The sequence below is a fragment of the Pelodiscus sinensis genome, chromosome 3, assembly GCF_049634645.1.
Source record: "Pelodiscus sinensis isolate JC-2024 chromosome 3, ASM4963464v1, whole genome shotgun sequence".
Lineage (NCBI taxonomy): Eukaryota > Metazoa > Chordata > Testudines > Trionychidae > Pelodiscus > Pelodiscus sinensis.
The window spans coordinates 131,411,615-131,427,387 of record NC_134713.1 but is presented as its reverse complement, the minus strand read 5'-3'; the positions used below and the strand labels follow the sequence as shown (position 1 = coordinate 131,427,387).

The following is a 15,773-nucleotide window of genomic DNA, read 5'->3' as shown; positions in this document are numbered from 1 at the left end:
ACAAAAATCAGTAAGCACAAAAATCAGTCTGTGAACACAGATCATTAAAATGGTCACCCAAACTATTCATGTTGTGTGTCTGTTTTCACTATTAAACACAAGAGATTGTACTTATTAACTTCTTGCTTGTCCAGTCTTGAATACCCGTGAATAGTAGTATGAGTACTTGTAAAGATTTTAGTGTGTATACACAAATTACAAAAGCCCTTGTATTCAGAGAAGATTTAGAAGTTTTCCCATGATGCCATTTAAATATGTAAGTAGCATCACTTTTTACAGTAATTTTAGTTCTTCTTCCACAATATATTATAATAAATTAGCTTGAATTAAATTTGCCTCATGCTGCAATTCAGTTTTCCTCTTCTTTAACTTTCTCTGGAATGCTGTATATTATACTGTACTAAGTTGTTTTCGTCGTCATTGCAGGTCTAATACTAGTAAATACGTTACAGATGACATCAAAATGACTCCCCTTCTGCCATACTGTCATTTAGCTAGTTTTTTGTAAATGTTTAGTTTTGGTTTTGTTCTTTCTTGCTTTGTTCCCCATAAAATATGTCTAATCATGTTTGTGTATATGAGGTTTGGTAAACATATTAATTGACTGTGTTCGTTTCAAGACTGGCCTTTTTGTTCAGTAAGAAAAGGCTATAAAGAGTGGCACGATACTTGCCTCGTGTGCAGTGTAATTGACTAAAACAGTATAGATTGTTTTATCTCTTAGAACCCCAACTAAACTTCAGCTAACATAAATATGCATTTATTCAGATTCATTTAAATCATGTCTTACATTTCATTGAATAAGTATTCTCTTTTTTGTTTAGTATTACTAAATTGCACAGTAAATTATATAATAATACTGTAGGTGGCAGCATCTCATTGATGTAGAATCTGTAACATTGTGACTGTCTGGAAAGGACTAAAATACTCAGTGACTTGAAGAAAAAACCTTCCGTTTCATTAGTTTCATAGAAATCTGCCATTAAATGTAATTTGCGAAAAGAACCTTTTGTGAAGAGAAAATCAAAACTCTTAATCATTTACAGTCAGAACTGGTAAAAGTAAGAATAATGGTTTACTATTGCCTGTTTCAGTGACTGGAATTTCACTTTTTTATGATTGTTACATGATATCTATATTTAGGAGAAATCCTTGCCATCTGGCAGTCTAATTTTATAGTCATGTATATTTCTGGTTTTGGAAAATAGCCATCTGTTTAGTCAACACACTATCACATAACACACACACATTTTATAATACATAGGAACACAAATATTTGTGTTTATTATGGAAATTGTAAAATCAACTTTAGAGGAAAAAAATCAGTCTCATCTTGAAGCCCTTATACTGTATATATCCAACAGGTTTCATAAACTGCCTGTTTTTTATTAAATATATACATATATATTTTTTTCTCTTTTAGCTGGTTGACCGTGTATTTGATGAAAGTCTGAACTTTAGAAAGATTCCTCCATTAGTGCATGCTAAACCACCTGAGGGAAACAGTCGGTCTAATGATTCTAGGCCTCAGTTGACAGAATCTGTTGATCCCCCAACAATTACACGGAGGAGAACCTGGAGCAGAGACGAAGTGAGTATGGAGTGTTCCTGTCTAGTAATATGCTTACTCTAGACTCACATTTTATTTTTGCAGGCATAACATTTATTTACCTACCTGCTACAGATGGTTGCAATGATGGAAAAATCTTGTGATACATTATTTTATTAAAGCTATTAGAATTGTTAGTACTTTTTGGAAGGAGTAATAATTGGAATATGAACACAATTAAAAATTTAAACTCAAATCCATTTTTTTAAGTATATTGTGATGGCACTGATCTACTTTATAACTACAACCAGGAAGCTTTAACTGTGAGCCATGTGTGATTTCACTATCATCTCAGGCAGAGAATTATGAGTGCCATTACGTACAAAACAGTCAGCATTTATTTTAGTGCCATAGAGAGGGGCAACCTGTTTTACTTACTCCTCCCAGGACACCTGATCCTCCAGAAGAATCCTAAGAGGAACAGGATGCTAGAGCCAGTGAAGGAATTTCTGGTATGGGCAGTGTCTCCTATTCATCTCTCTATGAAGCAGACATGCCTCCTCTTCCATTCCTGGTAGATGATTTTAAATACTTCTAGGACCTGGTCAAGAGGCTTGCAGACTGCACGATGCCCCTCAAAGATCCTCATGATAAGCTACTCAGTATCCTCCACTTGCCCTCATTGGACTGCCTAATGTTGCCTGCTAGTAAAGCACATCTGAGCCTCGCAAATATAATCTAGCACACCCCTATTTCTATCCCACCTGTATGTAAAAGGGCAGATAAGTGTTATGTCCAGGCAAAAGAGTCAACATTTTTATTTTCTCATCTCTCACTTAACTCCTTTGTAGTTGACTCAGTTAATGACCACGGTAAGTTGCACTATGCTAAAACCGCAGCTCACTTACGTGTTCTGGGACTAGTAATCATCTCAAGAGTTCATGGTACACACTAACTTCCTGTAACTCAGAGCATTTAGATATGTCTGTCTCCAATTCCTACCACTCATCATGGGAAATCACATAAGGATCATTACGGACGGTTTGTCAAGTGTGTTTTATATCAATTGCCAAGGTGTAGCAATATCCCCTTTCTGTGTTGTGGTTCGCAGGCTTTGGAACTGTTGCATACGCACCAGATTGACATCACAGCAGCTTAACTCCCGGGAATTCAGAACATAACAAATGCATTCAGTAGAACTTTTCCAAGACTATGGGTAGGAAATAGACCTCTGCGTATGTTGTACCATATAGTCCATAAATGGGGCACCCATGAGAGAGATTAGTTTGCCACATAATTAAACAAGAAAGGCACACACTTTGGTTCCAGGAGTAGACTGGGTCACCAGTCCCCAGGGGACGTTTTTCACCTATTGTCCCCATTTCTTCCAACTCCTCTAATAGCCAAAGTCAAGCTCAAAATAAAGACAGATCAATCCAGAGTCACCCTAATAGTTCTGACCTGGCCCAGGCAAATATGGTTTCCGTATCTAGTACAGCTGGCTTGTTTGCGCTCTGATTATTCTTCACATCACTCTTCATCTTCTCTCTCCAAGGGGGCAAGATTCTTCATCCCAATCTCTCAATGCTTCATCTGAAAGCATGGTTGATGGATGGCTCATAGGACTAGAGAGCCCTTGCTCAGAAAATGTAAAAAGAGTGTTATTACAAAGCAGGAAACAATCTATTCGGTGCATATGTTCTCAAACGGATCCTGTTTGCCAGTTGATGTTTGCCAGTTGATGTGATTTAAGGGTTTCTTATGACCTCATCATTTCCAGATAAACTGGACAACACCCTCCCATTGAAAACTTCAGAACTATTGATGAGCTCCATAAAAATCTACTTGGCAGCTATCATGTTTTTCCACCATCCCATAGAAAGCTATTCTGTTTTTCCCACCAACCACAGTGAGATTCCTTACCAGGCTGGAAAACTTCCATCTGCTGGTCTAACACCAAACTCTGGTATGAGACCTCATTCTAGTATTTTAATGCTTCACAAGATGGCCTTTTGAACCTATGAATACCTACACTGCTTCATTTATCAGTGAAGACTGCATTCCTGATCACCTTTTCAGTTTAATGGGTTGGAGAAATAGGGTCTTTGATGGCATATCTCTTCCCTGCAATGTTTAAAGACAAGGTTATGCTTTGTCCCCATCTGAAATTCTTAACTAAGGTTTCTGACTTGTTCAGCCCATTCATCTGCCTGGCTTTCACCACAAACTACATCTGTACAGGAGGCATAGCTGCACATCCCTGATATCAGGAGAGCCCTGGCCTACTATCTAGCTAAGAGAAAGCCCTTTAGAAAGACCCACAGATTACTTGTCTCGTTTGTAGATAGAGACTGCCAACTGTTTTGATCTAATCACAGACTTTTCAGGTGGATAGCAGGCTGCATTAAGTCTTTTTATGAATTTCACAATATTTATCCACCTTCAGATAAATATACTAATTCTTCAAAGAGAAAGAATTGGGTTTGTTTAGTTTGGAAAAGAACACTGAGTGAGACATAAGATCGCAGTTTTGGAGTACTTAGGTGTTACAAGAAGGAGGGAGAAAAATTGTTCTCACTGACTTCTCATGATAGGACAAGAATTAATGGGCTTAAATTGCAGCAAGGGACGTTTAGGTTGGACATTAGGAAAAACTTCCCAACTGTCAGAATGGTTAAACACTGGAATATATTGCCTCGGGAGATTGTGGAATCTCCATCATTGGAGATATTTAAGAGCAGGTTGGAATAGACATCTATCAGGGATGATCTATTCTAGGTGGTGCTTGTTCGTGCCATGAGGGCAGAGCACTAGACTTGATGACCTCTCGAGGTCCCTTGCAGTTCTAGTATTCTACAATTCTATTATTTCATTTCTGCAGCCTTCCTCAAGAACATGGTGATAACTGAAATCTGTAAAACTACTACCTGGACCTCTACACATATGTGCATTTAACTCTATGCTATAACTCACAATTCTGCCTCTGGTACTGTTTAGTTTACTTACTTGACTCTGGGTACTGTTCAACAAGCACTTGGAGCAAAGCACTTGTAGGGACATTGTCTGGCATAGAAGAAGAAAGGGTTACTTGCCCATTGCAGTAAATGTGGTTGTTTGAGATGTGTTTCCCTACAGGTGCTATATTACTTGCCCTTCTGTTTTGGAGCTCTCTGCCATAGCGATTTGTGGTAAAGAAGGAATTGAGAATGGTTTGCTAAAGCAGTGTTATGTAACAATGGGTCAGGGCACAAGATTGACTAATAGGCATGCATGGGGCTAATGGATGCTACTATGAGAAATCTCCAATTAAAGGCACAGTGGAACATTAGCACACCTAGAGTGAAGCACCATGGGGACACGTGTCTGAAAGAACTACAGTAACTGCACAGGGTGAATAACTGTTTCTTCAGATACCATAGTGATAGGAACAATATAATAGCCTAAATAATATCTGTCTTGGATACTAAAGGAAGTAATGACTATTGAGTAGCATAAGTGAATTACTTCACTTAGAGGCCTGAGTTCAATTTCTACCATAAATTACTCATGAACATTAGTTGTTCTCCTGTTCATTTCCATTTGCACACAGCACTGAATCATTATGTAGGTCAACGTGATTGGCAGAGCACAATTATAACAACGGTGTTTGAGGTAAAGAGTAAAGTACACTGGAAGAGCTGTGTTCAAAACCCGGCACAGTGTTTGATTACAGTAGGCCCTGGACAACATGTGTATGTATTAATTTCTCGTGTTAATGAACAGAAAATTCATAGGAAAATTCTAGTCAAAGCAAAGTAGGAAGAGGAATTGAAACTCATTATTTCAAATGTGCAGAATTGTTGGTATAACAGTACTTGATTCTCAGTTCATTGCTAATTTTTCCATTTTTAAATAATTATTCCAGGTCATGGGAGATAACTTGCTATTGTCCTCAGTCTTCCAGTTTTCTCGGAAAATAAGGCAATCAATAGACAAGACAGCTGGCAAAATCAGGTAGGACAATTTTTTCTTTTGCTCACTCAAAAGTTTCTTTCTTAGATTCGCATTTCAGCCAGTAGTGAAATGCAGATTGTGTGGTAGATCAAGTACATTGGTACTCTTATCTACTTAAAAGGATACTATTACACTAGCGTCTCAGTGGTCAAGAAAGATTTTGACTTGTGAAGAGAATTAATTCCCTATTGGCAAAGGCATGACTGCTTGTAGAAATTATTCATATGATTTGAACAAAGATAGAGCAAGGTCTGTCATAACTTTTACAAAGGAACTAGTCTTCTGTTTCTGCTTACAGTAATCCTAACTTCGGTTCAAAATATGTCACATCTCCACCCAAACACATTAAAATTCCTATTCATTCTAAAGATCTCTAGTTGTATCTTTTATGCAAGAAGTCCAGCCTCAGAGAGAATTTTTTTTTTTTCATTTTACTGACAGAAAACTTGAATTAAGGTTGCTTAGCAATGCCTCCCTTGTTGCTTTCCAGAATTTAGTAGTTAAGCTTCTGAAAATCATGAAATGTAAAGTTAAGGCAATGCCCAGGCATAGAAATTAAACTTCACCTATATGAATATGGTAATAGGCATTGGAAATACAAAAATACCCTTTAGCTATCTCTACCAAAATCCGTCATTTTTGTGTCTGCACAACACAGTAGATACTTGCAAGTTGTAAAACCGCATGCTACCATCTCTGAAGAGTTGCAGCTGCAGCTACAAGGATCAAAGATTCCTATTGTATGGTGTGTGAATTATGTAGGAGGTCAGATGGATGGTCACAATGATTCTTTTTAGCCACAAATTTTCAGAATCTATTTAAGAGTTTTATGAAGTTCTTTGCAGTTTCCATCAATACTGTTCTTCAAGCTCTTTATGTGTCTCTTAGGGAAAGGTTATGTTTCCATGATTTCTTTGAAAAGACTCATTATGGTCACAATCAAAGGATAAAATTGTGACTTTTTCTTGCTGCAGCTGTTTTAAAGTAGTTAAGTTTGAAACTGTCTGGCAGTCTGTGGACTTTTCATATGGTCAGTCTTTCAGGTGTGTGTGTGTGTGAGTGCGTGCGTTCGTTGAGTGGTATGTTGGCCACAAGCAGCATGCTCAGACAGACTTATTGAGTTGATTATCTGCAATCACCGTCTGGTGTTCTCTTCAGGATTCATAATAGATTGTCTCCAATCCAGCTTCTTCCCTCTTTTACACCATTGAAATGGCTTAGACCCAGTACTTCGTCTTCATCCTCCTCAACCTGTCAGCTATGTTTGACACAGTTGACCATGCTTTACTTCTTAATAATTTGTTCTCTCTTGGCTTCCAGCACTTAGTCTGCAACTGGATCACCTATCTATCTTATTTCTTCAGTGTGTTGTTAGGAGGAACCTCCTAACAACTTTTGGGGACTGTCCTGGGGAAGGGTTTCACAGGGCTATGTTCTTGGTCTATTTCACGTCTCTCTGCATAATATTATTCACAAACATGACTTCAGTTATCTTTATGCCGAGGATTCAAATCTGCCTATTTACTTGGCTCCGTTTCCCTCTGTTCAAACTAAAATCTGTCTGTTTGTTAAAACAAATAAACGGAAGTTTTTCTTCACGCAGTGTACAGTCAACCTGTAGTACTCCATGCCAGAGGATGTTGTGAAGACCAGGACTTTAACAGGGTTCAAAAAAGAACTAGATAAATTCATGGTGGTTAGGTCCATCCGTACTTATTAGCCAGAATGGGTAAGAATGGTGTCCCTAGCCTCTGTTTGTCAGGGGCTGGAAAGATGAGAGGTTGGAGGGCTGTAAACCAAGAAGGGCTGTAAAATGGAAGACCGTTAACAGATATTTGATGTGATAGAGAGGAATAAAGCAGTGGAAAGTTGCAAAGAAGGAGGTGATGTGATCAAGGCCATGGGCATTTGTCAAAGCCAAAATGGAAGTTGTAGTAGTTGAGACGTAATTGAGAGTCTGGGAAATAATTTTAGTGGTGTGAATGAGAAGTCTGCATTTTAGAGAGATTGCACAGAAAGAATTAGAAGGTTTAAATATGACATCTAGATTAAGTACCTGACTGACAGAGAGAATGGTGGTGTTGACCATAATGATTGAGAAAAATGGAAAGGGGAGACCATGGGGGAAACAGATTAGGAGTTATGTTTGGCCAGGTAGAGCATGCATTGCTTCTTGAACCACCAAAAAGTGATGTCAGGCATAAAAACATAAGAATGTCCATACAGGGTCAGACCAAAGGTCCATCTAGACCAGTATCCTGTCTGCCAACAGTGGCAAATGCTAGATTCTTTAGAGGGAGTAAACAGAACAGATAATCATCAGATGATCCCTCCCCTGTCATCCATTTCCAGCTCCTGACAAACAGAGACTAGGGACACCATTCTTACCCATTCTGGCTAATAAGTATCGATGGACCTAACACAGCCATGAATATATCTAGTTAGTTTTTTAACCCTGTTAAAGTCCTGGTCTTCACAACATCCTCTGGCAAGGAGTCCTACAGGTTGACTGTACGCTGCATGAAGAATCTCTCTCATCCCTCAAAATATACATTCCTGCTTCTAAAGCCATTAAAGCCAGCCGCCATCACCACTTACCACATTTTTACAAGCACCTTCTTGTTTTCTCCCCTGCCACCACTTAGACATTGAAGGTGCTCCCCAGAAGCATCCATAAACCCAACTCAGTGCCCTCCTTCAAATTCCTTCTTAAAACTTCGTTTGCCCTTACACACAAAAAATTTGATGGCGATTAAGCTGCCTATCATTCTGACCATTATTGGCTTATTGTTTTCTTGTGCTGCCTCATCTCTCTATATGGACAGACCTGTTGTCTCTTGTTTTATACTTAGTTTGTAAACTGCTTGGGGCTGGTCTGGTCTTTTTGTTCTGTGTTTTAGCAATGCCTAGCACAGTGTGGACCAGGTCCATGATGGGAGCTCATAGGTGCTATCACAATAGAATTAATAAATAGTATTTATTTAAGCCCTATTTGGTGGTAATTAAACACCTTTCATTTTATACTTTATTTTGTTTTTACCCCAAGTTTCACCTTCCAAGTTTCACCTCCTTCACTTGCTTACAAAACCAGACATAAACACAAGTGCCACTGCACACTGTTACTGAAAAGTTGCTCACTTTTTCATTTATTACCATATAATTATAAAAAATCAACTGGAATATAAATGTTGTATGTACATTTCACTGTATAGTATAAACAAATCCTGTCTGTATTAAATTTTAGTGTACATTGACTTTGATAGTGGGTTTTATGTAGCCTTCTGTAGAACTAGGCAAATATCTGGATGCGTGGATATGCCTAAGGGTACATGTTTCGCTACTTGTGTTTACCTGTCCTATAGACTAGTAGTTCACAAGACACACTGTGAATGATTGACCAACATGCCTGATAGACACTTGAAAACTCATTGGAAATGCTAACACTTATTCTTTCAGCCATAATGCAAGAGAAAATTTGGAGTTTATATTGTGATACATGGGGTTCTGGGGAGCCAACTGAGGTCACTCAGGGAGCACTGCAAGAAATAGGATGGCCAATCCCCAAAGCTGGTGGTTATTCCAATATTTATATTCACCAAGCCAGCACAAAACCACTTCAGTATTTCCTTACAGGTCAATCCGAAGTACAATCCATACAGTTTTCTTTAAGTATCCAGCCTTAGGCCACCACTCAGGTATCCCAGCCAAATACAGTTCTACATAAAGCCCAATAAACATGTTACCTTCTAGGTCAGTGAAGATTTCAGAACTATCCCAAATACATGCTACCAACCACTTCTTAGTCCAGTTGTTAATCTTTTAACTCTTTAAACATATCTTAATATATATACTGTGATAGATCCAGGACAGCTAACTACAGTAGCCTCGCCCTATTGGGGTCTGGGAAGTGGGTGAGTGTTAGCCTGCCCATATCTAAAGGACCCTCCCATAGCCTACAGGGAGGATCCAAAGAAACCTGAACGCCAACTGATTCCGGTGGGGTTTATACTTTATTCTAGGGAAGATGTGCTTCTCACCCTATATACAGTAAACTTCCGATAATTTGGCACCTTTAGGACCCAGGTGCTGCTGCATTATCAAATATGCCAGACTATTGGAAGGGGGGGCTATGAGGGGCCTAGGGTGGGCTGGTGGGGGGTGCCACCCCAGCCCTCTCATAGCCCCCCCTTCTGATAGTCCCGCTCTGCCCCAGGCGTCCCTGATTCAGCTGCTGCTGGTCAGTTTCAGCAGCGGCTGAATCTAGGACGCTTGGAGCAGAGCAGCTGGGGTGCTGCCAGGTTGGTCTGGTAGCAGCGCCGCGAGACCAACCCAGCAGCACTCCAGCTGCTCTTCCCCAGGCGTCCCCAAGAGCAGCTGGGGTGCTGCCGAGTTGGTCCCGCAGTCCCGAAGGGCAGCACTACGGAACCAACCCGGCAGCACCCCAGCTTCTCTGCTCCCGGCTTCCCCGATTCAGCTGCTGGTCAGTTTCAGCAGCGGCTGAATCGGGGAAGCCGGGCACAGAGCAGCTCCAATTGTCCAGCAGCCAGAGCACTTCCGGGTTCCTGATGGTGCCAGACCATCAGGAGTGCCGGAACATTGGATGTTGGACCAATGTAGTTTTACTGTACTTTCATTCTTATGTTTTCTATACAATAAAGTGCTTTATATATTGATAGCTTTCTATATAAGATATAGCAGTAGTTAGAGTACAAATGTAAAAAATTAGAAGTAATCCTCACTCTTACAAAATGCATTTCATCCTTTTAGTTGATGCATGAATATTCAACACTGTGTTATCTTCTTTAGCTGGCACAGGGGGGAGTGAAAACACTAAACGTAGTTTTCAGAGTTCCATAACTCAATTTCCCACTTCAGATGTACTCATAATTAACTAGCAGCATTTTTAAAGTACAGTAAAATAATTTGAGTGCATTTTGTGTCAAATTTTCTAACTAGTCATATAACAATTTAAAAAATGCCTGGAAGAAGCAATATAGAATTTGGCTGAGATAATTTGGTTAATTCAACTTCAGAAGTATGATTGAAATTTCCAAAACACAAATTTCATCCAGCACAGCATTATAATAGTAACATGATCATCAGTGAATGTGTTAATATGTTTGAGGCAGCTCCCATTGATTGCAGTTTCCAGACAATCAGAACTCCCAGTTATGTTCATGCAGTACTTTTTAATTGTTTTATATCATTAAAAGTAATCTGTTTCATTAGAGTTCTAGAACTTGTTGACTGGCTGAATTGTTCTTGAATATTTCCCAGCATAACTGTCACAGGAGTGCTTCAAAAATAATAAATTATGCAAATATTTTTTCACTTCTTGTTCCTTTATCTCATCTCAGAGGGAAACCTGACACTTTTTTTGATTATGAAAAAATGTTGCCAACCAAGTTGCAATTTGTCATGAACCATATTTAGTGTTCAGTATAATGTATTTTTATATGTTCTGTTCCTTTAACTCCTTCTTGAGGAAGCAGGTTATTAATTAGAGCCATATTTGAACTGTTCTCAATACCACACCTGAACACCTTCCCGGAGCCCATACCATCCAATAACCAAGCCCAGAGCCTTCTCCTGCATGCCCAACCCCTCATCCCTGATCCCACCCCACAACGCATACCCCCAGCCAGTGCTCTCACTCCACTCTTGCACGTTGATTCCCAACCCAGCTTGGTGAAAATTAATGAGGGTGGGATAGAGCAAGTTGGGAGCAGGGCTTCTGTTGGAGAAGGAGCAGGACAGGGATGGGGCCTGACTGGAGCGGCAGGGCACAGAGGGTCCCTGAACATTTTTAAAACAAAATGCAGGTACTTGGATTGCTAAAGTTTGAGAACTGCTGGAGTAGACTAAATCTTGACTTCTATAAAAAGATTCATATTATAGAATTATTCATAATAATTGTAGCAACAGAGATTTTTGCCCATAGTAATGTCATGAAGCAAACAAAGACTGACAACTAGCCATCCTGGACTATAGCAAAGTCCTTCAACTTGTAAATCAAGAGGAATTTTTCAGAGGGGCCAACTATAGGTGACTCTTGTGTCTGAAAAATCTTTTCCCAAATGTTCTTATCCACCAATGTCAGATTCTGTTACAAGACAAATGCACTGCAGAGCAACTGGAGACATGCTTACAAATAGCATTCTGACTATTATAAACTTACATTTCTCTTAAATAAGTAAAATATGTGATTTTTTTTTCAAGGAATATGTTTCTTATATTTTGGAATGCAGTAGCACAACTAGTTGAACCAAAAAGGCCAGATGAGTTAGGTTCTGAATTTAAGTACATATATTTCAGCAGTTCCTCACAAGAATGTTTGCCAGAGATTAAAAACAAGATGGGATGCATCTGTGTTCAGGAAATAAACAAATCTGAGGGACAAAGTTGGCTTCCTCCCTATTTGTTGACAGACAATGAGGAACAAAAATCTCAGTAATTGCGCTAAACCACCCCGTATTTAAAAATTCTACACTTCTTTTGCTGGGGTATAATTCCCAGGTCAACGAAGATGCACCCATGCTAGCTCTGATAAAACGAATGCACTAAAAGTAGAGTTTAGCTGCTGTGCCATAAGCAGAACCTCACCAAGTATGTGCCCATTCAATAACATACTGTAATTATAGCAGCTAGACCGGGGTGGGCAATAATTTTTGACAGAGGCGCCACCCAAGATTTTGGAAAGTGGTTGAAGGCTGCATTCTTCCATGATATGAATCTAGGAGGTGCAAGGTCCGGGATGGAGGTTGGGTGCGATAGAGAGCTTGGGGTAAGGAATTGGGGTGCAGGAAGGAGACTGGAGTCTGGAATGGAGTTGGGATGAAGCAGGTGGTTGTGACCTAAGGCAGGGGACTGGAGTGCAGGGGTTTGGGATGTGACCTTGGGTAGAAGGGGACTGTGATCTGGGGCAGGAGACTGGGGAGCCATATCTGGGGGGACGTATCAGTGTAAGAGGGGGACAGAGGGTTTGGGTCTGTTGAGTGGGGTGGGGCAGAGAGTTGGTGCAGGAAAGGGCTGGGGTGCTAGAAGCAGACTGTGGCCAAGAGGCTTACTTGTCAGCTACCAAGGTAGCCTGCCTGCCTGCAGAGCTTAAAATGTTTTCCAGCCAGCCAGCCTGGCCATGTGCTTCATGAATAACTGAGCCCAGGAGAGGGCGTGTGGTTATTCTTAGCTGCCTTTTACTCCAACAAGCAGCTCGCATTGGCCGGTTTCTGCCAGAAACCGGCCAATAGGAATGTGCTGGGGGCAGGGCGACTCCTAAACCTCCCCCCCCCTTCTCAACTTTTAACTCAGAAATAGAGCCCTGTAGCCGTGTTTCTGCCCAGGGCTGTGGGGTAAGTTGGGAAGTCTGCCTGGGGCTCCCCACTGCTTCTGCTGGCCAGATCTGGAGGCTTGGTGGGCTGGATTTGGCCCACAGGCTATATTTTGCCCAGGCCTGAGCTAGACCTTTACACGGATACACTCTATTTTAACATGTTAGGTTGATGAGAGAGAACACAAATATGTCGTCTTGAGATGGGGATCATACACCCCAGATATTTGTTAAATGTGATCTCGGTGGGAGCCGAGCAAATTCAGCATGCAGATCTGTGTCAGTGCCAACTGCTGGGCTCTTAAAAGTTTCCCATATTTGTAACAGAGTGTCTAGTGTGATTAAAGTAAAATGGAGAGATGTAGGATTTAAAACCACAAAAAGAGGGACTGTAGGGACAGCAGCAGTCTTGCAGGCACATAAGGAAAATTTCCATGAACATTTAGATAAAAAAGCTGCAAAAAGTAATCAAAAACATCAAAATGTTTGCAGGATTATTTTCTATATCAGTTTCTAAAAAATCACAGTGGGACAGCTTTAAAATCTATTGGAAGTTTTTTCTTGGTAAGCTTTAGGTAGTCAAGATCCATCAATTACCAGTATTGGGACATGAAGTTAAGCAACAAGTATGGCCTTGACTAAATTCTAGCTGGTCCAATGTGGTTGTGGTTGGACTTCAGAGGCAACAGAAGAAAAAATTGCCCTTTAAATCCTGGAAACTTGCTGCTAGAAGCCTCAGTGAAGATAAATAGATGTGTCCATGCTCAGCCTTTATCTAGACATACCAGAAGGTGAGAGAAGATGTACAGAAATCAGGGGAAAGGCAGCACAGAAAAGGAAAACACTTGATAGAATACTGAGCAGAAAAGAGAAAAAATACAAGAGTCTAGATAAAGTAAGTATGGAGAAAGGAAGAAATTAAAAACTAAGGAGAGTTCAAGATAGAGCAAAACAGAAAAGATGGAGACACAAACAGCATGAACTGTGAGTGGGGTAGCTGTGTTAGTCTGTAACTTTAAAAATGAGTAGTCCTGTAACACCTTATAAACTAACAAAAGCTCATGATACTATATATATTTTTGTTAGTTTCTAAGCTGCCACAGGACTGCTTGTTGTTTTTAAAGCATTAACTATGGAATGAATGAGGGCGAAGCCAACAGAAGATATCATCTTAATCTAAAGATAGAAAAAAATTGAAATAACAAAATTGATAATAAGGAGTTTCAAAAGGAAAAAGATAGTGTCATAGTTGAGCAAATGTCCCTATCTTCTGCAATTTCTTGGAAAAGGATTGAGTGCTTTCTGGTGATTTTTGGAAAATAGAATATTTAGAAACTATTCTGTTTATATATCTTAGATTTTATGAACTTTTCTTCTGCTAAGGATATTTGTATTCAACAGGAATGAGTTCCTCTGGTCTAGCTGCATATTCCCTGTACAAAGTATTAATCCTTTGTTTGTCACATCAAAATAATTTCCAAATAAACTAGCAAGTGTGGTTCCAAAACCAGAACTTTATGACTTCAGGTGAGGACTAAGATATATTATATAATTATTAAGCACTAAGAAAACTGTATTCTTACTGGTGTCCAGAATGAAAGACAAGCCAGCAAAAGATGAAAAAGTATAGCCAAAGCTAATTCTCTATACAGTGTCTTCTAAACGTCTGCAGGAATTATTTACGCCAGTGCTACAGACAATAACTAGCTTTACTTTTTTGTAGATCTTCAGCCTGCAGGTAAGTCCTAATAGTTCAAAATTAGTCTGATTTTTCACATCTGCAGACTTGCAGTTTGATAACTTTGAAGGTGAGTTTATATCTTCACACTCTGCCAGAAAACTCTGAATATTTACCTGCCACTTCTCTGAGTATACCTGTGACCAAATGGTTTTGTTCCTCTAGAGTCCTGAAGAGGTGGACTCCTTCAGAAGTGTGTCATCTTTCTCCATACTCTTGAAAATGTTCTGGTTTATTCTGTCTTCTTGCAAGAGAGAAATTTTGTTAATTCCAGTCCTTGCTCTGGCTTTATCTGTTAAGGCAGCAGTGTATGAACCCTTTCAAGGGCACCACAGCCCAAACCAAGAGCCTGACCTCCAGCGCCTGAAGTCAGGACTGAAGTCAGGAGCCAGGAATGTTGTTGTCCCAGGTGCTCCCCATGGGGCTGATGCTCAGATCTCTAGCACACCCTGTGGTACTGAAGCCTAGACCAGTGGGGCTGAATCCCAAAACCCTGAGTCCATAGGCAGAGTTGGAGTAGTATGGAGGATATGCCCCCCACAACTGCAATAAAAGAACAGGGCAGTCCCAGGTGCCACCCCACGCACACCCTAGCATCTTCTCTTCCCCATCCCTTGGCCAGGTCAGAGGTGGGAATCTGGAGCCAGGGAGTGCAAGGAAGCTGCTGCTGGTGACATGGAGCAGGCAGTTGCAGCATTCCCTTCTCTCCTGTTGCTGCTGGTGCCCTGAGCTTGAAGTGTCTTCATAGCTCCCAGACCCTTTGCATTTTCAGAGGTAGTTGGTAAGGACCACCTGAGTGATAGGACCTGGCTCTATGGCTGGCTGACACTTTCAAGAAAAGGGACTGCAGGGGAATCCTCCCAGCACACAACCCGTAGCACTTCTTTCCATATATCTGAGCTACCCTTTCCCTGCATTTAGAGCTACCCCCTGTCCACACATAGCTGCTAATTACCCCCTTTTGGACCCTGAGATGTTTTGAAACTTTTTGTGCCCCCCACATCTGAGCAGGCTGGGTGGCCTTCTAAGATCAGTCTGGGGTCTGAAAAGCTGGCTCTCTCTACCTGGACCTCACCAAGTGGAACTGGCTTGAGCCCCCCTGTTTCCCCAAATAGAAGTCAAACTATGCCCAAGATCTCTGTCCAAATTCACCTCCTCCCCTTGGA

General features: G+C 40.5%; 1 protein-coding gene across 14 annotated transcripts in view; it reads left to right on the top strand.

Moving 5' to 3' along the window:
* CEP170 (centrosomal protein 170) overlaps positions 1 to 15,773 on the top strand; it is a 176,662-nt gene that overhangs the window by 151,133 nt on the left and 9,756 nt on the right. For all 14 annotated transcript variants that reach the window (XM_075924848.1, XM_075924849.1, XM_075924846.1 and 11 more), the window contains 2 exons: positions 1,424 to 1,591; positions 5,454 to 5,542. In XM_075924848.1, coding sequence (XP_075780963.1) covers positions 1,424 to 1,591; positions 5,454 to 5,542 — 257 coding nt within the window. The remainder of the gene's footprint in view (positions 1 to 1,423; positions 1,592 to 5,453; positions 5,543 to 15,773) is intronic.